Source organism: Cannabis sativa, chromosome X, assembly GCF_029168945.1.
Source record: "Cannabis sativa cultivar Pink pepper isolate KNU-18-1 chromosome X, ASM2916894v1, whole genome shotgun sequence".
Lineage (NCBI taxonomy): Eukaryota > Viridiplantae > Streptophyta > Magnoliopsida > Rosales > Cannabaceae > Cannabis > Cannabis sativa.
In genome coordinates this window covers 45,426,953-45,451,580 of record NC_083610.1, presented here as the reverse complement: position 1 = coordinate 45,451,580, position 24,628 = coordinate 45,426,953, and the positions used below count along the sequence as shown (strand labels likewise).

The 24,628-nt window shown below is 33.7% G+C and overlaps 1 protein-coding gene across 1 annotated transcript; it reads left to right on the top strand.

The window, feature by feature from the left end:
* Positions 1 to 21,212: 21,212 nt before the first annotated feature.
* On the top strand, positions 21,213 to 21,758 carry LOC133032217 (pectinesterase inhibitor-like). The gene has a single exon (XM_061106090.1). It carries the CDS (start codon positions 21,213 to 21,215, stop codon positions 21,756 to 21,758), a length of 546 nt encoding a protein of 181 aa, XP_060962073.1.
* Positions 21,759 to 24,628: the final 2,870 nt, after the last annotated feature.

The window sequence follows — 24,628 nt, the reverse complement described above, 5'->3', positions numbered from 1 at the left end:
CCTAAACGGGACAACGCTGGATTCCAATCTTGATCGAATAAAAGGTTGCTAGAATGTTTAACATTTTAGATGAGCTGACAACTCTATTCAATGGATGGTAGCTTTGACTCTCGCCTAAACGGGACAACGATATCGCCTTGTTGAAAACCTTGGAAATTATTTAGGATTGAATTTTTTAAGTATTTTCTCATATCATTCCTACTTGCTATGTGCTTATAATTTCTGAATTGATTTTGTGTGTTAAACCATTATTAATTTCTATTTGTTGATTTCTATTATTTTGTAGTATCCTATTTTGTCAAAATGAATCCCATGTTATCACTGTTGACTGAAAATAAGCTGAATGGATCTAACTTTAATAAATGGAATGAGAACATTAATATTGCTCTCATAGGAGAAAGTGCCTTGTTTGTTTTAACTGAGCCGTCACCTGAAGTGCCTGAGGATAATGCATCCAAAGCTGTGAAAGAAAAGTATGAGCGTTGGCAGAAAGCAAATGACAAAGCTCTATACTTTATGCTTTCTAGCATGGTTGACACCCTCAAAACTCGATTTTCTAAAACTGAGAAGGCTGCTGAAGTTATGACGAAGTTAAATGAGCTATTCGGTAAGGCATCGCTTCAGTCACGCTTTGACGCGACTAAGAAGTACATTAATGCACGGATGGAACCTCATCAAAACGTGCGTGACCATGTTCTCCTCATGTCCAGTTATTTCCAAGAAGCCCAGGATCATGGTGCTGAAATGGACAGTGCTACTCAAGTTAGTCTTATCTTGAATAGCCTGACTCCAGCATTTCTACCATATACATCAAATTATGTCCTGAATAAGAAGGAAATTGACTTTCATGAATTAGTCAATGACCTTCAAACTTATGAAAATTTGATTGGAGGACCCAAGAAGAAAGGGAGTAAACCTCACAATCCTGGGAATGGTAATGGGACGATAAAACCTGAAGCAAATGTTGCCTCTGCTTCAAAGCCCAAATCGAAGAGGAAGTGGCACAACACTAAGAAGCGAACAAAAGCCAATAAAAAGGCTGCTCCTTCCGGTGATGCTACAATTAAAGGAAAGTGTTTCTACTGCAATGAGAAAGGTCATTGGAAACCCCAGTGTCCTAAACTTCTTGCAAAGAAACAAGGTATTTTCATTTATAAACTTTAAGAGTTTTAGTGAATTATTATCCAATTGGATTTATGATTCTGGACTAACTTTGTTTATTTGTTTTCTTCTTCTAATAGGCCAAGCTACTTGAACTCAATTGAGTTGGATCAGAAAGCTGGACCAAGGGTGAAATCGTCCAGATGAAGATGAAGCTCTTCAATTTTTTGAATTAATTGTTTTAGTTTAAAGACAATTTGGATTTCAAATTTTAGTCAGGGATATTTATCCCTGTTTCTCTCATATTGTTGCAATACATTTTTTTTTAATAAAGTTTCTAATTTTCGAAATTAACTATTGCAATTTATGAGATTGAGCTTCATTTAATTTATTTTCATCAATTATTACCACATTATATTTGTATGTTTGTATGTGTAAGTGTTTTTATTATTGATGCAAATTCTATAATATTTTCAACTCTTCATAGAGTTATATTATATAAACACTAGAAATTATTTCTATGTTTATCAATAATTGTTCATTCTCATACAATTATTAAGAATTTGTTTAATAAAAGGATCTTTTGATCTGATAGGGGTGGAGAAAAGTTAAGAAAACTATGCAGTTCAACGATCTTTTATATCTAATGAACTCTGGATAGTATTCAACTCCACATAAACTCTATCACACTATGAGAATCATGATCTTTACAACCTTTAGTGGTGGATCATAATCTCTATATACTTAGGGGTGGAGGTTATCCATAGTACCCTATATGTATATTCTTAGGGGTGGAGTCCATTCTACAATTCCCTATGAAACACATATCTTGTTTAAACATAGAAGTAATATAATGAGTCAACTATTGTCAATATAAATTCTTGATCTTGATTGTATGTTCCATTTCGTTTTTACTGTTGTAAGTAAAAGTTTGATACCTTTGAAAGTTCTTTGATAAAGTTTCACACTACCTTAATTGAGTGGGAGAATTTTAAAGTTCTATAACCATCTTCATTAGGTTGATAATTGTGATAGATACTTAAGAACACTACTGAAAAGCAAATCTAACCATTCACATGGATAGGAATAGCTTATCAGAATTATGAGAATAAGATAAAGAACTCTAGTTCAGTCCATTCGAATGACTTGAACCAAGAATTCTTAATCCTCATAAAATTTGATGGTATCTTAATTTTGATTACTTTATCTCTGGCATGTATTTTTCACTTCAAATACTAGTCTGCTATGTTGATGACTTAGTCTTGACTTAAAGTTTCAGACTAATACAAAAGTCACAACTAGGTAACTCTCTAAACAATCAGAGGTTAAAAGTATTATTTAACCAGACATCTGCTATTGAGTGGGAGCTATCTGAGATGTAATCAAATAGGGAACATTAGAAGATATTCAAGAAGGATTTATGAAAGTGATATATATGTTAGATATTAAGGAACTGTGTATCAGTTGTCTTTGTATCTCACCATCTAATTTCGATTTCTATAAGATGGTGCTTACTTTGGGGGTGGAGGAATTATTGTATAATAATTGAAGCTCTACCAGAGAAGAATTGTAACGTGGTCTATTCGAAAATACCAGAAAGTTATATCACTGAAGAAAAGTCTACACTGTATTATCTCAATTACATATTTTAAAATATGAGAGATATGTCTTCTGTTAATTCAGATGTACTTTTAAAACAGTAAAGATTTCAGTATCCCTTGATGAGTAAAGCATATAGTAAAGGATGTTTCATAAGAATATTTATGAACTAGTTTCCAGAAGTTTGGGTGGATTCAAATATACTACACTTGATCTGAAGATCAAGATATCAGATTGACCTATTTGCACAGTTTGTTTTATATTAGTGCAAGTGGGAGTTTGTTGGGTTTTATGCCCTAAATAAAACTCTTTACAATCTGATTAGTTATCAATATAAAAAATTTGAAGTGATTGATGTTTGCATGAATTTTACATGCTAATGGTTTAATATGTTTAATATGTTTATTACATTCATACACACAAAATCAGTTAAATCCAGATCATATGATTATTCACAATTACAGTATCGTCAACACAGTGGAATGTGATTGTGATCATATGAATCAAAAGTTTTGGTCCCTGTTTCATCAGTGTTATTGGATTTACACTAATGTGATAATCAGCGATGATGTGTACTTACACTTGGAGTAAGTGTTATGTTCTTTCCAGGACATTAGTAAAGTATACTAGTTTCGAATGTATGGAGTATACATTGGACTGGACCGATATTGCAACTAAGTTAAGATTTTACAAATTTATCGTTACACATATCTTTCCAAGTCAATATCAGTAGTTGATCTTAAGATTAAAAGAATCTAAATCCTGATATGCTTGGGCTCAACTCAGGAGTGCTATTCATGTTCTTTGATTTATTAGTTAAGCCTACTTTTGGGTCAGGGTGATACGTATATTTTGGGAACATGATAGTATGATTGAGTGGGAGTGCTGAACATAAATATGGAATCTATAGCTTCTACTGGTGTATAGAAGTCAAGTGATGATTCCCTTCGAGCTTAGCAAATAGAAGTAAATGGATGAGCTCTTGTTTAACTGACTAATTATTAGATCACTAAACACCATTTACAGGTAGCTAAGTGTTTTAAGGGGCAAAATACATTGAGGGGTGAGAACGGTAAAGAAATCCCATCTCGATGTAGATCATCTATATAGAGGATCTTTAAATCACAATAAGATTATAACAATGGTTAAATGAGATAGTATATTGATATCGTGGAACATACAATATGCTCTATATAAGTCTGAGAGTGCAATTCTAAGTTCTAAGAGTGGATTCAACGAAGAATTAATAAGTAGGAATTTACTTGGTAAATTTGGTTCACTTATTGGAAGCTCAGCATATAGATCCATGTGTTGGAAATTATTTTACCAGGATCTTAGATCTACTCACAAGTATGTTTATTAACACCCTAAATATGAACTTTCTAAAACGATAAATTAAACACATATAAAGTTTAAGAAACCTTACATTGGGTGCAGCGGAATATATGACTCCTTCCGTTCAGATATCTAGCCCTTGATTCCTTTCTGTAGCAGAGCATTATCAATATCTGAACCTGGATCTCTTTCTCTGAATCTTTGATGCTGAAACTCCTTCTTGCTGAAAGTCTTTCTTCACGATCTTCCTCACTATGATTGAGGTATCACTTGCTGTGTGTGGGCACTACTCATACACTAAGGATTTCGAAATATTGAAGAAGAAAAGAAGAGAGGGAGTGGTCAGCCAGATAGGGAGAGAGAAGGCTCAGGTTTTTCTGATTCAGAAAGTGTCAGAAGAAAAGTGTAATTTTCCTGAAGCCTTCACTATCTATTTATAGCATTCCACTAGGGTTAGGTTTGAATTATTTGACATTAAAATAATGAAAAAATCAGTTTAAATTTCCTACAAAAGTGGCTGGCCCTATACAAGTGGATTTGGGCCTCTTTTTGCAATTTTGTAATTTTAACACCTTTTGTATCTAATTTTCTCAAAAATGCCAATTTCCTAATTCAACCATTTAAATGCCAATTCTAACTATTTAATAACTATAAATAATTATTAAATAATATTGTCATTTATCATATTTATTAATTGAACCATACAAAGTATCATAATTAACAAATATGCCCCTACAAACTCTTTCTTTACAATTTCGCCCTTACTTAGTGAAAAATTCACAAATAGACATAGTCTAATTTGAGAATTATAATTGATTAATCAAAACCAATTACACGAGTCTTACAAGCAATATTATCTCAACTAGTGGGGGGACCATGGGTCTATATAACCGAGCTTCCAATAAGTAGATCAAGAATTTAGCACTAAAATTCACTAACTTATTAATTCTTCGTTGAATCCACGCATAGAACTTAGAATTGCACTCTCAGTATATAGAATGCTCTATATGTTCCACCATATAGACACATCATTAGTTATCCATTGTTATAATCGTAATGTGATCAATGATCCTCTATATGAATGATCTACACTGTAAATGGATTAAATTACCGTTACACCCTACAATGTATTTATTCCTTAAAACACTTGACCCCGTATAAATGATAATTCAGCTTATGTGAAATGAGTACTCCACCATTTATGTTCGTTTGGTCAAGCTCGAAGGAGATCATCCTTTGCTTACTATTCGCCAGATAGAAGCTATAGATTCCATGTTTATGATAGCACTCCCACTCAATTGCACTACCGTGTTCCCAAAATGTACGTATCACCCTGACCTAAAAGTAGGCTTAACTAACAAATCAAAGATCACGAATAGCCTCTCGAGATTGAGCCTAATCATAACAGGATTAAGAACATTTGATCTAGGATCAACTAGGCGATATTGACTTGAATAGATATTACGGTAAGTTTAATAAATCTAAGTCAAAGTTCAATATCGGTCCCTTCCGATGCATACTCCATGCATCCAACCTGAGCTTTACTTTAACCAATGCTCTGGAAAGAACATAGCACTTCTCCAAATGCAAGTAAACTCTGTTGTAGATTATCATATCAGTAAAACCCTATATCTGATAAATCTAGGAAACTTTATTCACATAGTCATGTTTACTTTCCAATGTGTTGACGGCACAATAAACAGGATCAAGTATGTGAAAAGGGTTTCAGATGAATTTATACATTATGTACATATAATCATGAAATAAATCATGTGAACCATGCAACATTAAATGTTATTTCTGATCTATATTAATAAGTAAATCTGATTATATTGAAATGAGTTTTATTTAGGGCATAAAACCCAACAAACTCCCACTTGCACTAATATAAAACAAAAAAGTGCGTTTCAAATAATCTCAACACCTTGATATACAAATCAAGTGTAGTAGTAGTAAACTCCTTGTAATAGGATCTGAAATCATTGATAATGTGAAATTCCTCTCTATATGTCTACTCTCTTGGGATACTGGATCCTATACCTTTGGCAACTACTTTTGGTTAATCAGGAAATTAACACTAGTAGTTTAAGGCAATTTGGAATGGTGCCAAAGATGTATAGAACTTTCCTTAGATTGAATAAGTACCTTTCCTGCAACTTTAACATTCAGTCTCTCTCTGGTAGACCTAGAAACTTCAGATAGGTTTTTACACTTCTCCAAAATCACTATTCCACCCCAGAGTAACCACCATCTTATCAGAAAGATTTACTAGCACAAAGGCAAATTTTGAAATCTGATATGGTGTAGTCTAAGAGTTTTAAACACACCCTTATAGACTAACATATAGTTCCTCTTCTTAATCTTAAGATTTACTTGATTGTCTTCCAATGTTCTTCTCCTGGATTAATCTGATACCTACTCATTACTCCCACTCAACATCAAATGTCTGGTCTAAGGCATACAAAAGCATATCCAAGACCTCTCACTGTTGATATAAGAAATTCTTTCATGGCTTTATCTTTTCTGGAATAGTTGAGACTTTTCCTTAGATAAATAAAATCTATACCTAAGAAGTTGTGAAGCTTCTATAGATTGCCATTAGAAAGAAAATGCTTCAACATCTTGCTAAAATAAGTTGCTTGCATTAGAGTAAGTAATTACCAGGTATACCACAAGCCATACATTTAGATAAACTCAAACCTATAATACTAGGAACAGGAAGTTTTGTTAAGTCCATTGAATGGACTTATAAACGAAAATTTCTTTTTATGTCCTTATAATAGAAAACTTTAGGTTACTCCATGTGAATGGATTAAACCATAGTTCTATTGGCTTTCTTCTTAGTTTCTTATCTTGACAATCCATTACTTGTTTAAACTCACAATGGATTTTAATCACTAGTGTCTGTTGGAATTTATTTTACCAGGATCTTAGATCTACTCACAAGTATGTTTATTAACATCCTAAGTAAGAACTTTCTAAAACGATAAATTAAACACATATAAAGTTTAAGAAACCTTACATTGGGTGCAGCGGAATAATATAACTCCTTGCGTTCAGATATCTAGTCCTTGATTCCTTTCTGTAGCAGAGCATTATCAATATCTGAACCTGGATCTCTTTCTCTGAATCTTTGATGCTGAAACTCCTTTGTTGATGATCTTTCTTCACGATCTTCCTCACTATGATTGAGGTATCACTTGCTGTGTGTGGGAACTACTCATACACTAAGGATTTCGAAATTCAAGAGGGAAGAGAAAGAAGAAGTGGCAGCTAAAGATAGGGAGAGAGAAAGGCTCAGGTTTTTCTCTGAAGGAAAAATAGAAAATTTAAGTGTAATTTTCCTGAAGCCTTCACTATCTATTTATAGCATTCCACTAGGGTTAGGTTTGAATTATTTGGCATTAAAATAATGAAAATATCAGTTTAAATTTCCTACAAAAGTGGATGGCCCTATACTAGTGGATTTGGGCCTCACTTTTTGCGATTTTGTAGTTTTACCTTTTTTGCATCTGATTTTCTCAAAAACGCCAATTTTCTAATTCAACCATTTAAATGCCAATTCTAACTATTTAATAACTATAAATAATTATTAAATAATATTGTCATTTATCATATTTATTAATTGAACCATACAAAGTATCATAATTAACAAATATGCCCCTATTAACTCTTTCTTTACAATTTCGCCCTTACTTAGTGAAAATTTCACAAATAGACATAGTCTAGTTTGAGAATTATAATTGATTAATCAAAACCAATTACATGAGTCTTACAAGCAATATTATCTCAACTAGTGGGGGGACCATGGGTCTATATAACCGAGCTTCCAATAAGTAGATCAAGAATTTAGCACTAAAATTCACTAACTTATTAATTCTTCGTTGAATCCACGCATAGAACTTAGAATTGCACTCTCAGTATATAGAATGCTCTATATGTTCCACCATATAGACACATCATTAGTTATCATTGTTATAATCGTAATGTGATCAATGATCCTCTATATGAATGATCTACACTGTAAATGGATTAAATTACCGTTACACCCTACAATGTATTTATTCCTTAAAACACTTGACCCCGTATAAATGATATTTCAGCTTATGTGAAATGAGTACTCCACCATTTATGTTCGTTTGGTCAAGCTCGAAGGAGAACATCCTTTGCTTACTATTCGCCAGATAGAAGCTATAGATTCCATGTTTATGATAGCACTCCCACTCAATTGCACTACCGTGTTCCCAAAATGTACGTATCACCCTGACCTAAAAGTAGGCTTAACTAACAAATCAAAGATCACGAATAGCCTCTCGAGATTGAGCCTAATCATAACAGGATTAAGAACATTTGATCTAGGATCAACTAGGCGATATTGACTTGAATAGATATTACGGTAAGTTTAATAAATCTAAGTCAAAGTTCAATATCGGTCCCTTCCGATGCATACTCCATGCATCCAACCTGAGCTTTACTTTAACCAATGCTCTGGAAAGAACATAGCACTTCTCCAAATGCAAGTAAACTCTGTTGTAGATTATCATATCAGTAAAACCCTATGTCTGATAAATCTAGGAAACTTTATTCACATAGTCATGTTTACTTTCCAATGTGTTGACGGCACAATAAACAGGATCAAGTATGTGAAAAGGGTTTCAGATGAATTTATACATTATGTACATATAATCATGAAATAAATCATGTGAACCATGCAACATTAAATGTTATTTCTGATCTATATTAATAAGTAAATCTGATTATATTGAAATGAGTTTTATTTATGGCATAAAACCCAACACCATGGTCCCCATTCAATTTGAGAACATTCTGCTTGTAAGACTCATTAATTGATTCGCGATTGATCAATTATAATTCTAAAGTTAGACTATGTCTAATTTTATGAATTTTCACTAAGCAGGGGTGAAATTGTAAAGAAAAGAGTTTTCTAGGTTTATTTATTTATTAATGGACTTTATATGTCTAATTAATAATTAAATTAAATGACAATATTATTTAATAATCTATTTTAGTTATTAAATAATTAGTTTTGGCATTTAAAAGGTTAGAATTGGAAAAGTGGTGTTTTTGAGAAAATAGAGATAAAATTTGATAAAACTGCAAAATTAAGTGAGGCCCAATAACACACCATGGCCGACCACTTAAATAGGTTTTTCAAATTAATATTTTCTTTAATGCCAAATAATTCCTAACCTAAACCTAGTAGTTGCCTATAAATAGAAAGTGATGGCTCAGTCAATTCATAAGTTTTCACAAGCCTTTCTGACAGAAATTTCTCTCTTCAGAAAAACTGAGCCTTCCCCACTTTCTATACCTGGCCGAAACCCTCTCTCCTCTTTTCTCCTTCATCTTTTTTGACCCTAGTGAAAGAGTAAGTGCCCACACACAGCAAGTAGTAACTCAATCATAGATTGGAAGACTGTGAAGGATCAAACTTGAAGAAGAAGGACATTCGGGCTCAGATCTTGATTGTACTCTGCTACAGAAAGGATTCAAGGGTTAGAGATCTGAGTGGAAGGAGACATTAATTCCGCTGCATCAAATGTAAGGTTTTCTTAACTTTATATGTGTTTAATTTATCGTTTTAGAAAGTTCATATTTAGGGTGTTTAAAGAACATACTTGTGAGTAGATCTAAGATCCTGGTAAAATATATTCCTACATGCCGAGTGTCTACACTTGAAAGCAATATTGGATAACTACACTAAGCTCTCTGGCCAAAGAATAAACCTTAATAAATCAGAGCTTTGTGTGGTAACAAAAATCAAAACGGAGACCGGGCTTGCTCTTGCGGCTGTAATGGGGGTTAATCTTGTGGAATGTCACACCAAATACTTGGGGATGCCGACTTCAATTGGGAAAAGAAAAAAAGAGGTTTTTGAAGACATTCATACTAAAGTCAGAACCAAACTCCAAGGGTGGAAGGCTAGTTTATTTTCTCAAGCGGGAAGAGAGATTCTTTTAACAGCAATAATTCAAGCCATTCCCACCTACGTAATGAGTTGCTTCCGTCTTCCTAAAGAGCTAATCAACGACATCCATAAGATGATGGCTAGATTTTGGTGGGGGTCTTCGGATTCAAAAAGCAAAATCCATTGGGGAAAGTGGAAAAAACTGTGCAAACCGAAGGATGAAGGGGGCATGGGATTCAAAGATTTGGAAAAGTTCAACCAAGCCTTATTGGCTAAACAAGGGTGGAAAATCATAAATAATCCTCATTCAATGCTTGCAAGAGTGCTGAAAGCTTGCTACTACACCAACTCAAGTTTTTTGGAGGCTAAAGTTGGAGGCTACGGATCGTTTATGTGGCGAAGCATATTATGGGGCAGAAAAATCATAGAGAAAGGGGTTCGGTGGAGGGTTATTTTAGGTAGAGACATCCACATCAATGAAGATAAATGGATTCCCCGCTCCTCAACATTCTCTTTGCGCACCAAGGCTAATGTGCCTCCAGGGACCACTCTAGACTACTTAAAGAATGATGATGGGTCTTGAAAAACAAAAACTGTGGAAGAGTGCTTCCACTCAGATGACACTTCTTTGATGCTTGGAATAGCCCCTTGCTCAACAAGCAAAAATGATAATCTTGTTTGGCATTACACCCCGAATGGAAACTACACAGTGAGCAGCGGGTATAAAGAGGCAACAAAAGATGACATGAAAGCAGGTCCTTCGGCGAATGAGGTAACAAAGAATTGGTGGAAAGGAATATGGAAGATTGAAGCCCCCCCAAAGATCAGGAACTTCATTTGGAGAATGTGTAATAATTGGCGTCCTGTTAATGTAATTTTAAGGCATAGGGGTATGAACATCAACCCGTTATGCTGCTGGTGTGGTGAGAAAGAAGAGACAATCGATCATAGTCTTTGGTTCTGTACTTCAGCAGAAAACATTTGGAGGCGATTTTCAATTTGGCCTGTTCTCAAAAAAAGCAGAAACCACACACTGGACATGCTCATTCACATCAAAAATCAGGTATCAAAAGACGACTTCCTTTTCTTTCTAATTCTGTCTTGGCTGATCTGGAACAGAAGGAATAAGAAGCGTCTCAACATTTACCTTCCTCCTACTGAGATGTGGATCCAATGGGCTCAATTGGAAATCGACTTCATAATGAAAAACTGTTGGGTTTTATGCCCTAAATAAAACTCATTTCAATATAATCAGATTTACTTATTAATATAGATCAGAAATAACATTTAATGTTGCATGGTTCACATGACTTATTTCATGATTATATGTACATAATGTATAAATTCATCTAAAACCCTTTTCACATACTTGATCCTGTTTATTGTGCAGTCAACACATTGGACAGTAAACATGACTATGTGAATAAAGTTTCCTAGATTTATCAGACATAGGGTTTTACTGATATGATAATCTACAACAGAGTTTACTTGCATTTGGAGAAGTGCTATGTTCTTTCCAGAGCATTGGTTAAAGTAAAGCTCAGGTTGGATGCATGGAGTATGCATCAGAAGGGACCGATATTGCACTTTGACTTAGATTTATTAAACTTACCGTAATATCTATTCAAGTCAATATCGCCTAGTTGATCCTAGATCAAATGATCTTAATCCTGTTATGATTAGGTTTAATCTCAAGAGGCTATTCGTGTTCTTTGATTTGTTAGTTAAGCTTACTTTTAGGTCAGGGTGATACGTACATTTTGGGAACATGGTAGTGCAATTGAGTGGGAGCGCTAACATAAACATGGAATCTATAACTTCTATCTGGCGAATAGTAAGTAAAGGATGATCTCCTTCGAGCTTGACCAAACGAAAATAAATGGTGGAGATCTCATTTCACATAAGCTGAAATATCATTTATACGGGGTTAAGTGTTTTAAGGATTGAATACATTGTAGGGTGTAACGGTAATCTAATCCCTTTACAGTGTTCATCATTCATATAGAGGATTATTGATCAAATTAGGATTATAACAATGGATAACTAATGATGTGTCTATTTGGTGGAACATATAGAGCATTCTATATACTGAGAGTGCAATTCTAAGTTCTATGCGTGGATTCAACGAAGAATTAATAAGTTAGTGAATTTTAGTAATAAATTCTTGATCTACTTATTGGAAGCTCGGTTATATAGACCCATGGTCCCAGCACTAGTTGAGATAATATTGCTTGTAAGACTCATATAATTGGTTTTGATTAATCAATTATAATTCTCAAATTAGACTATGTCTATTTGTGAATTTTTCACTAAGTAAGGGCGAAATTGTAAAGAAAGAGTTTTAGGGGCATATTTGTTAATTATGATACTTTGTATGGTTCAATTAATAAATATGATAAATGACAATATTATTTAATAATTATTTATAGTTATTAAATAGTTAGAATTGGCATTTAAATAGTTGAATTAGAAAATTTGCGTTTTTGAGAAAATCAGATGCAGAAAACATAAAACTGCAAAATTGCAAAAAGTGAGGCCCAAATCCACTATGCATGGCCGGCCACTTTTATAGGAATTTACCTCTGATATTTTCATTATTTTAATGCCAAATAATTCAAACCTAACCCTAGTGGAATGCTATAAATAGATAGTGAAGGTTTCAGGAAATTTACACTTAAATTTTCTATTTTTCCTTCAGAGAAAAACCTGAGCCTTCTCTCTCCTTATCTGGCCGACCACTCCCTCTCTCTTTCTTCCCTCTTGAATTTCGAAAATCTTAGTGTTAGAGTAGTGCCCACACACAGCAAGTGATACCTCAATCATAGTGAGGAAGATCGTGAAGAAAGACTTTCAACAAGAAGGAGTTTCAGCACTAAAGAATCAGAGAAAGAGATCCAAGTTCAGATATTGATAATGCTCTGCTACAGAAAGGAATCAAGGGCTAGATATTTGAACGGAAGGAGTCATTATATTCCGCTGCACCCAATGTAAGGTTTCCTAAACTTTATATGTGTTTATTTCATCGTTTTAGAAAGTTCATATTTAGGGTGTTAATCAACATACTTGTGAGTAGATCTAAGATCCTGGTAAAATAATTTCCAACAATAACATCTCCCCGAAAGATCACAGCAGCCAAATTCATACAACACCTCATCTCGGCTGGGAAGCACCACCTGCTAATAGCTACTGCATCAACTGTGATGCCAGCTTAAATGGTACAGAATCTTCGATCGGGCTGGGAGCTCTAATAAGGAACCAATCGGGCGAAGTCATAGCAGCAGAAACTAAGCAGCAATAAGGCCTTTTCTCGGTGGAGCTGGCTGAAGTTTTGGCCTTACGGATGGGAATTAAACTGGCTATCCAAACAGAGGTTGTTCCTTTTATTATACAAATTGACTGCCTTCGGGTGGTTAACTTCTTAATGGGCTACAGTCAGGTGAACACAGATTGGAGCGCGTTGCTAGAAGAAATCAAAGAATCCCCAGCTTACACAAACTGCTTAGCCGTGATCCACATAGGGCGCCAAAGAAACAAGGCTGCTCATTCTCTTGCCAAATTGGCAATTTCTTCAAAGTGTAATAAGTTGTGGATGGGAGATTATCCCCATTGTGCGTCTGTCTTTGTAAAGGCGGACTTGCCTAAACTTGTGTAGTTGTTCTTTATTGAATAAACATCTTTCAAAAAAAAAAAAAAAAAAAAGAAAAAGAAAGAAATACCATAAAAAACTTAAAAACTCATATATAAATTTTACTTCTCTATGTAATCAAAACTAGTTTCGTGATGATGAAATCTAGTTTCTTGATAAAAAATTAGTTTCTTGGTGAAAAAACCAGTTAAATATATAATTTTGTTAAGACAATGAATTAAACAACCAGTTACTTCTATGAAATCAAAACTAAGAAATAAATTATTTCTTAATGAAGAAACCCGTACCAAAACTCATATAAATTTCATATGCTTTGTATTCTAGTTTACTATATGGAATTGTCGTCATTACTGAAAATTTTTTGGAGTTAGACATCAGAGTTATCACCAGTGTTGGACGTTGGAGTTGGACAATCTGAGACTTAGAAACCAATTATATTTAGAGTAATTTGCGGTATAAATAACTAAGTTTAACTCTCAGTTGCAAATACATACTAAGTTTATTTTTGGGAAATTTACATGGTATACTAACTTTTGTCATTTTTTTTTACAAAAATACTGCCAGGCGGTATTTTTTACTTTTTTTACTGTATTTTTTTATAAGTTTCATACTGCAGTATACTGTGTTAAGTTTTCACTGGTGTTCTACTAGTGTTTTTTAGTTGTTCTACTGCTGTTTTGAGTTGTTCTGTTTTGCGTTTTACTGGTGTTTTATAAAAACACAGTATTGTTGAAATTTTTTTCGTGTGACAGTTTTTTTATAAAAATTAACCCAAATTTCAGTATTTTTGTAAGTTTCTCTTATTTTTTAGTGGTAATAATACTTAAGTTATATTTCAGGAACTCTGTAAGTACCAAACAGTTAAATGTAAAGTCATTATCCATGTAAAGTCATTACACAGAGAAAATAGTTATATAAAACAATTAAATTAAAACTTAACTCACATAAACTACTTACCTAAATAACTAAAACAAAAATTGAATACACAAACCAGTTGCAATAAAAAAATATTTAACAACTCAGAAAATAATATCCAACATTCATTTTCTTATTATTACATGCTATGTTTAAGATTTGTTTATTATGAAACCAATTTTTTAAGGTTTCTCAAAATTCGTTCGATCCTTTGGGATTTCGGTTGCTGAATGTGTCCCTGGTGAACGGAGATTAGTAGGTGGATTGTTGAGGGGCGAGGCAGGTAGGGTACTTGAATGAAGGAGAAGAAATAGCTTTGAGATTTTTTATTTTTTTTTTTAAAAATAATTTATCCAAACATATATGGGATTTAAAAATTAAATTTACACATATATGGCATAGATTATTCCGTAAAATAATTCAAGAACTAAATATGCCATAAAAGTGGCCAAACCTAAAAGTGCTATATTTTTGTAACCAAGTTTAAAAAACCTATATTAAGTATAGTTTCCTCTATTTAAAGTTTTAAAGTTACAAAAAACACTTTTTTGAGTGAAAAGTAAGAAAACAACTAAAAATAATAAGAAATCAACCTATGATAACTATAAATAAACTATAAAATAACCAAAACAACAACCCATGATAATTATAATATAACTATAAATAAATTATAATATAACCACAAAAGTAAATTATTATTTTTGCTGAAGATGTATTTTTGTATTTTTTTTTTCAAATTTTTATTCTATTGTAAAAACTTTTAAATTAAATACATAAAAATATTTTTGCTTTAAATAAATTAAATATTATGTTAATTAACACATGTAGTAATTTCTTTTTATACTCATTAATTCTGAATTTTGTGTTAGTTTTATGGTGCATTAAACATTTAGATATTCTTATCAAGATTGACATATGTCTAGGAATTGGTTAAAAAGAATCACTAAGAAGTTAGGTCATGGGAACCGAGCTATTGACAGCTTGAACCACGAGTAAAGCATCCGATTCAACCACCACCTTCGACAAGCCTTTTCTCTTCATCCAACTTAGCGCTTCTTTGACCCCAAAAATTTCAACAAGCTCCGGTTGAACACAACCAATCCTGCTGCCAGCCACAACTTCTATCAAACAACCATCATGGTCATGGATAACACAACCATAGCCGTATCTACTCACGCTTTCAAAGATAGCTCAATCGGTGTTAATCTTCATCATATTCGCCATTGGTTTTCGCCACTGCTGGCAACCATTGTTGTTATTCACCAAGAACAACACTTCACCCATTTGTTGTTGAGCAATCCTCCATTGATCAAGAACCATCCTAGCCGATCGAACTACACTCAAAGCAGAGCAAGATTTATTGTTCTAAAACATGTCATTTCGAGCTTGCCAAGTTCGCCAACTAATCAATGCCGCCTCCTCCACCTATTGTGGGCTGCCATGGTTGAGATGGTGGAAAAACCAGCTGCTAAATTCAGTCACATTCTCCCCAGTCGACAACACATAAAGGTTCCAACAGGAGCACGCAAAGCCACATTCAACTAAGACATGGAAATTGTCTCTATAGCCGTGTGGCAAAATAGACACATGAGATTGACATTGACATGTTTTGTGGACAATTGTACCTTAGTGGAAGGACAACCTGAAATCACTCTCCATAGAAAATGAAGAACCTTTGAAGGCACACCAATTTGCCACAATTTTTTCCATCTATGGCCTTTTTTTAGTAAGCAGCCACTCACCCTTTTGGGATTGCAAGAATTTATAAGTACTCTTTACTGAATAGAGCCCAGATACCCTCCTTCTTCCAATATCAGTCATTCATGCATGTCTGCTGAGTCACTTAAAGGAATAGAAAGAATAAGGTGCTTGTCTCTTTAAATTGAACATATCCGAGACAACCTCCTTATCCCATCTATTAGCATCAACACACATTAAGCTTGTAACATTTTGACCATTAAGACCAGGATGATGGGAAGTAACATACGGGTTTAACGTATTAGAGAGCCATGTATCATAGATCTCCTAGCCCCTGCCCGAACTAGCTCTTGAGCATCAAGAATACTACGCCAATTAAAACTTGGATTTTGTCCCAAAGTAGCAGATAAAAAAGTACCATTAGGATAGTACCTAGCTTTATAAAATTTGGACTGAAAAAAATCGAGTTATACATGGACATAATAAAGCTAAATCTGCTAAGAATGTTGCTGTCTTCGCTACCAATTACATCGACAACTTTCGGGCAGCAAGAATTAAATTCCACCCAGCAGTTGCTGCAACTCCTGGGCTGTCACCTCCAACAGCAGCTCTGGCACCTGACTCTGGCCCACTCAAACTCAACGTAGATGCAGCGGTGGGCGCTAACAAAAATATAATTGGTGTGGGTGCTATTGTTCGTAACTCTCTTGGTCATGTTGTAGCAGCCCTCTTCATGCCAATTATTGGTAATTATGCATCTCATGAGATGGAAGCTAAGGCTCTTTTCCACAGTTTGAATTGGGCATCTCAGCAGCAACTACCAATTAACAACATTGAATCTGATGCCTTGATGGTTGTTAATGTTCTGTGCACTCTTTCGTCTGCAATTTCTTCTTTTCAAGATCTAATTGTTTATGTTTTTTGTCTTTTTTTTTTCCTGATGTAAAAATATCACATGTCAAACGCACATTTACAATAATTGTTCACGGGTTGGCTAAATTTGCATTAAGGGTGGATGAAGTTTGCTTTGGTTGGAAAGTATCTAAATGACTCATATTTTTATTTTATGATAACAAGTTTTTCCTAAAAAAAAAACATTGTTAAAAACGACACCAAATATTTCTGTCGTTTTTGGTTTACTTGTGAAGGAATTTCTATCTTGACATTTTGTTATCTTTAATTAACTAATTAGGTTTAATCAAATTAGAAGTTGTTAATACCGACTTGGTTGTTTTTTTTTTTTTTTTTTTTTTTTTATGTATATTAAGAATATAATCTAACATTAATGGCTATCTTTTTTAACTATAGTTTTGTATCATTTTAACAGATAAAAAACAATATCTATATATGAAAAAAAAAAAAAACAATATCTATAATTAATGCGTATGAATCTCAATTCTTAAGGGTCATATATCTTAAAAATGTAAAATCACTTCTTTTAAAAAGACATTAATATCATTATAAGATTAGGGATATTGGTGTAAAACTACAGTTAATCATGAACATTAAAATTTTGACAGCAAAACCTACTGAATCCCGGCCCCATTTTATTTTGCTCTTTACACTTTTGTTTAAAAACTTCAATTAAGTGCCACAGTGACCTGCTCACGTGTACACTTGACAATTTTTTTTTGTAGTCCACGTAATATTAATTATTAAAAATAATTTTAAAAATTAATTATATAAAAAATATATTTTACATTACTTTATTTTATTCTATTCTTTTTTCTTTTTTTCTTCTTCTGAGGAGTACCTAAAAAACCCCTACATCGTTGCCTCCCCTATCCCTTTTTTCCTTCTTCTTCTGTACTTTTCATCTCGTTATCATCATCACCACCACACAACTACTATTACCACCACCACCACACAACCACCATTACCACCATGGCCACTGTTTTTCTAAATCAAAGAAAAATAAAAAAATTAAATTAAAACAAACATTAATGGTTGAAGCAACTAAAAGTCCACTTGCTCCCTTGCTCTGAGTAAAAGTCCTCTTCTCTGTATGGCTGCTTCTTTGTATGGTCTGGTGCCAGTTGTTGGAAAAATTTTACCAGGATCTAGATTTACTACCAAGTATGTTTCATTAACATCTTAATATGAATTCTAAAACAATGAAATAAACACATAAGAGTTTAAGAAAACCTTACATTGGGTGCAGCAGAATATAATGACTCCTTCCATTCAGATCTCTAGCCCTTGATTCCTTTCTGTAGCAGAGCATTATCAAGATCTGAATCTGGATCTCTTTCTCTCCTTCTTTGATGCTGATTTTCCACAGTCTTACATACTATGATTGAGGTACCACTTGATGTGTGTGGGCACTACTCTATCACTCAAGGAATTTTTGAAATTTTGAAGAGAAGAAAAGAGAGAGGAAAGTGGCGGCTCAGGAATTCTCTCTGAAAAGAATGAGATGCAATTGTGTGTTGTTTCCTGAAGCCATTACTTTCTATTTATAGAATGCCCTTTAGGTTTAGGTTAGAATTGTGTGGCATTAAAATAATGGAAAAATAAAATGGTAAAAGCCTTTTCATAGTGGGCGGCCATTTAAGGAAATTTGGCATCATTTTGCAACTTTCCCATTTTGTTATTTCTCATTCCCATTTTCTCAAAAATGCCAATTTTCCAATTTAACCTTTTAAATATCAATTCTAATTATTTAATTATTAAATAATATTGCCATTTAATATATTTATTAATCTAGACATATAAAGTATCTTAATTAATAAATAAACCTAGAATCTCTTTTCTTTACAATTTCGCCCTTGCTTAGTGAAAATTCATAAAGTAGACATAGTCTAACTTTAGAATTATAATTGATTTATCAAAATCAATTAACTGAGTCTTACAAGCAGTATGGTCTCAACTAGTATGAGGACCATGGGTCTATATAACCGAGCTTCCAATAAGTCGAACGAAATTTACCAAGTAAATTCCCTAACTTATTAATTCCTTATTGAATCCACACTTAGAAATTGGAATTGCACTCTCAGTCATATAGAACGCTCTATATGTTCCATGATATAGACACATCATTAGTTATCCATTGTTATAACCCTAATTTGATCAATGATCCTCTATATAGATGATTTACACTGTAAAGGGATTAAATTACCGTAACACCCTACAATGTATTTTATCCTTAAAACACTTAACCCTGTATAAATGATATTTCAGCTAAGTGAAATGAGCACTCCACCATTTATTTTCGTTTGGTTAAGCTCGAAGGAAATCATCCTTTACTTTCTATTCGCCAGATAGAAGCTATAGATTCCATATTTATGTTAGCGCTCCCACTCAATTACACTACTGTGTTCCCAAAATGTACGTATCACCCTGACCCAAAAGTAGGCTTAACTAACAAATCAAAGAACACGAATAACACTCTTGAGATTGAACCTAATCATATCAGGATTAAGATCATTTGATCTAGGATCAACAAGTGATATTGAATTGAATAAATATTACAGTAAATTTTAATATATCTAATCAAAGTTCAATATCGGTCCCTTCCGATGTATACTCCATACATCCGATACTGGTAAACTTTGCCAATGTCCTGGAAAGGACATAACACTTTTCCAAGGTGTAAGAATACCTATCACTGATTATACCATATCAGTCTAAATCTAGTGTTCTGACAAATCAGGGAATAAACTTTCGAACATATAATTAAGATTATATTCCATTGTGCTGACAACACTATAATCATTAACAAATTCATATGTTCTGGACTTAAATGGAGTTCATACATTATATATATAATCATGAAATAAATCATGTGAACCATGCAACATAAAATGTTATTTCTGATCTTTATTAATAAGTAAATCTGATTATATTGAAATGAGTTTTATTTAGGGCACAAAACCCAACATTAACGTGATGTCTTCTCACGTTAAGCAACCATACAAAGAAGAGGCCTGAGAGGGAGAAGAGAGAGAGAGAGAGAGAGAGAGAGAGAGAGAGAGAGAGAGAGAGAGAGAGAGAGAGAGAGAGAGAGAGAGAGAGAGAGAGAGAGAGAGAGAGAGAGAGAGAGAGAGAGAGAGAGAGAGAGAGAGAGAGAGAGAGAGAGAGAGAGAGAGAGAGAGACAGAGAGACGTGGAGCTTTGGCTCCGGTGACCACCACAAAGAGAGACAAAAGAGATGAGAAAGAGAAAGAGAGGGTTTCGGAAGGAAAAGATCGAGAGACAGAAAAAGAGGGTATATGGCTCAAGAGAAAGAGGGAGCTTCAGTGAGGGCTTGGGTGCTTCAGTGAGGGCTTGGGTGCTTCGGTGAGGATCCGATGAGGTCCTAAGCAGTGAGACGAGAGAAAGAAAAAGAGGGCCTGGGAGGGAGAGTTGAGAGAGAGAAAGAGATGTTTAGGGTTTTAGAAAACTTAAGAAAGAAGAAGAAGAAAAAGAAAAAAAAAGGAAAAAAATAAAAAAAAAATATTTTTTTTAATAAAATTTAAATTATTTTTTATAATATTTTAATAATTAATATTACGCGGACCACAAAAAATTTGTCACGTGTACAAGTGTGTACACGTGGGCAGTCCACTGTGACACTAAACTGAGATTTTTGGACGGACATAAATTGCAAAACGAAATTGGAGTTTAAGTAATTTTACTTCCAAAAAATTAATTTTTATAGTTAAATGTTAAAAAATATAAATTTCAAATAATTTTACCACCAATATCCCAAAAAATTATATAAGTCGTGCTATGTATAATTTCAAAATTCCATAATATAAATTCTTCTAAAAGAAAATTCCCTTATTAATTTTTTTTAAAGATTTTTTTTCCCTTTTCTCTAAACCATTTTTATTTTCTTATCTAGAAAGAAAACTGAACTTACTCATTCTGATCCACACACACCCAAAAAAGACAAAAAAAAGAAAACAAACCCAACAAATTCTTTGTCATCATATTCCAACAACTATAAATACATATCTCAAACATATGACATACAAAATAAACTTCTAAACTACACAACACATTAAAAATGGATTCCCAAACCCTAAAAATCTCAACAACACTTTCCCTTTTCTTTTTCCTATTCTTATTTTCATCATCAACAAAAGCACAAACATCATCACCATCATCAAACTTGGTTGACACAATTTGCAAAGAAACCCTAGACAACACAAAGTGCTTGGCAGCTCTTGAATCCGATCCAAGATCAAAAACCACAACAAGTCTCAAAGCTCTTGCCAAGATATCAGTTCAATTATCAATATCAAACGCGAAAGGGAGCCTCAATTTCATCAACAACGAAATTAAGAAGGGAAGTGGTAGCGGTCAACAAGAAGTACTTGAGCAATGTGCTTCTTCCTATAAAGCCACGGTGGAATCATTCTCGAGTGCACTCAAGGAACTCGATGATGATGTTATGTCGGCTAATTATGATATCAAAGTGGCTGGAGACGACGCTGATTTGTGTCAGGCTGAGTTGGTTTCGAAAAAGGTTGAAATTCCTTCTTTGGAGGATAGGAATGATCAAGTGAAGTTGTTTAGTAATATTGGATTTGTTATCACCAATAAACTTTGATGTTGATTAATATGATCATTATGTGTAATAAGTTTCTATCATTTTTTTTTTTCAAATTATATTATTATTAGAAAAATAAGAAATAACGCTAGATTTTCGGATTTTGTTGATTATTTGCATGTGAAAAGTTGTGATTAGAAAAAATTTATTCCTTGTATTTTGTTATATGCATGCATACAAGATAGCTTCTGGAATTTTTTTGATTTTTTTGGCTCTTTTTTTAATTTTGACAACTTGAAATATATGATCCTTTCTTTTGGATGGATGGTTCGGTTTATTTTTTTTCTCTTAATGGTAGATGTATATTGAAAGAAATTTCGAATGGAAAATCTTTTGAGGTAACTTCCCGTAATTAATTTTAGTATATATATATATATAAATTTTTTATGGTAAGAACCTTTATTTTATTCCTATAGTATGAAGACATTTTCTTAACTATAGATAAATAGACTTTTGATATTATAAATTAGTTATTGTATACTATTACAATAAATTGCTATTTTAATGAGAACTTTTTAATCATAATATAATTTTTTTGTGACTAAATATGACTTTTAGTCACAACAAACGTTGTTGTGACTAAAATATAATATTTAGTTACAAGTTATTACTAATTTAGTTTTAGTCACAACAAGTATTGTGACTAAAAATACATTTAGTCACAACAAATTGTAATTTTTGTGACTAATACCTTTAGCCACAGACTTTTTAGTCACAACATAGGAATGATAATTTATAATTAGTCACAATTTTTTTACTTTTAGTCACTGTTATGATGCAAAGAGAGAACAGAATGAAAGAAGGGAATCACTGTTTCATTGAATTGAAAATAGAGTACAATGGTTTATATACAAGACTCATGAAAGAGAAAGAAGATAATTACAACCAAAAACAAACAGAAGTAACTAACTCCTAACTAACACAATAACAGTCTTTAACCATTGTCCTTAACAGCCCCCTGCAAACTCAAGGTGGCCTTTGAGACCACATTGAGTTTGGACCTTGAAACAGTAAAGCTGCTGCTAGAAATTGATTTGGTGAGGCAGTCAGCAATTTGAGCTGCAGCAGGTAGATGTTTGACTTGAATTTGCTGCTGTAGCACCTTATCCCTAACGAAGTAAAGATCGATCTCGATGTGTTTAGTGCGAGCATGGAGTACAGGGTTTGCTGTGAGTAAAACCGTGCTTTGATTGTCGCACCAAACAGAAGACACACCAGTTTCTTTGACATGAAGATCCTTTAGTAGAGATTGAAGCCAGGATAACTCGGATACAACATTGGCCATGCTTCTCAATTCTGCCTCTGTTGAAGACCGAGAAATGGTCACTTGTTTTTGTGATTTCCAGGCAACTAAGTTTCCTCCAAAGTAAATGCAATAGCCTGTGGTAGACCTCCTATCATCAGGGTCTGAGGCCTAATCGGTATCACAGAAAACTTCAAGACCAAAATCTGGTGCTGGTGTGATGTGGAGGCCATAGTCTAAGGTACCTGCTATGTACCTAAGGATCCATTTCACAGCCATCCAATGACTTTGCAGAGGTGAATACATGAATTGGCATACTTTGTTGACAGAAAATGCGAGCTCAGGTCTTGTTATTGTTGCATATTGAAGAGCTCCAACTATGGACCTGTATAAGGTTGCATCTTTAACCGGTTCACTCCCATAGTTTGATAATTTGAGACCACTATTCATTGGTGTGTTTTGTGTGTTGACGTTTTGCATATCAGCCTTGCATAATAAGTCTTGTAAATATTTTGTTTGAGAGAGTAAGAGAACGTGTTCTGTTTTTGTCACTTGAATGCCAAGAAAGTAGTCAACACACCCGAGGTCTTTAAGAGCAAAGGCTGAATTTAGCTCTGCAATCAGATTAGAAACAGCTGTGTCATCACTGCCAATGACAAGTATGTCATCAACATATACCAGAATATAAATGCAGCATGATAAAGTGATTCTAGCGAAGAGAGAATGATCGACTTGAGAGGAAATAAAACTAAAACCAGTAAGAGCAGTGGACAGTTTTATGAACCAAGCCCTCGGTGCTTATTTGAGACCATATATAACCTTGTTTAACTTGCAAACATGGTCAGGGAAACATGGATCCACAAACCCTGGTGGTTGTGTCATATAAATCTCTTCTTGCATGTCTCCATTGAGAAATGCATTATTGACATCTAATTGCCTGATTTTCCATCCTTTGGTGAAAGCAATTGTAATAACCACTCTAATCGTAATTGGCTTTACTACGGGACTGAACGTTTGAGAGTAATCAAAACCAATTTGTTGATGATATCCCTTAGCCACAAGTCTGGCTTTATGTCTATCAACACTTCCATCTTTATTGTACTTCACTTTAAGAACCCATTTACACCCGATAGGTTCCTTGTTAGGAGGAAGTTTAACCATTGTCCAAGTGTTGTTCTTTTCTAAAGCATGGTATGTTGGAAATTATTTTACTAGGATCTTAGATCTACTCACAAGTATGTTGATTTAACAACCTAAATATGAACTTCTAAAATGATATGAAATTAAACATATAAGAGTATCAGAAATCTTACAGTGATTGCAGCGGAATATATATGTCTCCTCCCACTCAGATCTCTAACCCTTGATTCCTTTCTGTAGCAGAGTATAATCAAGATCTGAGCCCGAAAGTCCTTCTTTGTTGTCTCTGAATTCTACACAGCCTTCCTCACTATGATTGAGGTATTACTTGATGTGTGTGGGCACTACTCTAGCACTCATATATTTCGAAACAGTGAAGGTATACAGAGAGAGAGGGTGGCGGCTCAGAGAGAATTTTCTGAGAGAAAATTCTTTCAGAATAATGCTGTGAAAAGCTTTTCAGTTGTTGTTTTAAAATCTGAAGCCT

Coding starts and splice junctions, on each gene's coding strand:
- LOC133032217 (XM_061106090.1), top strand. CDS start 21,213: ATGGATTCCCAAACCCTAAAAATCTCAACAACACTTTCCCTTTTCTTT.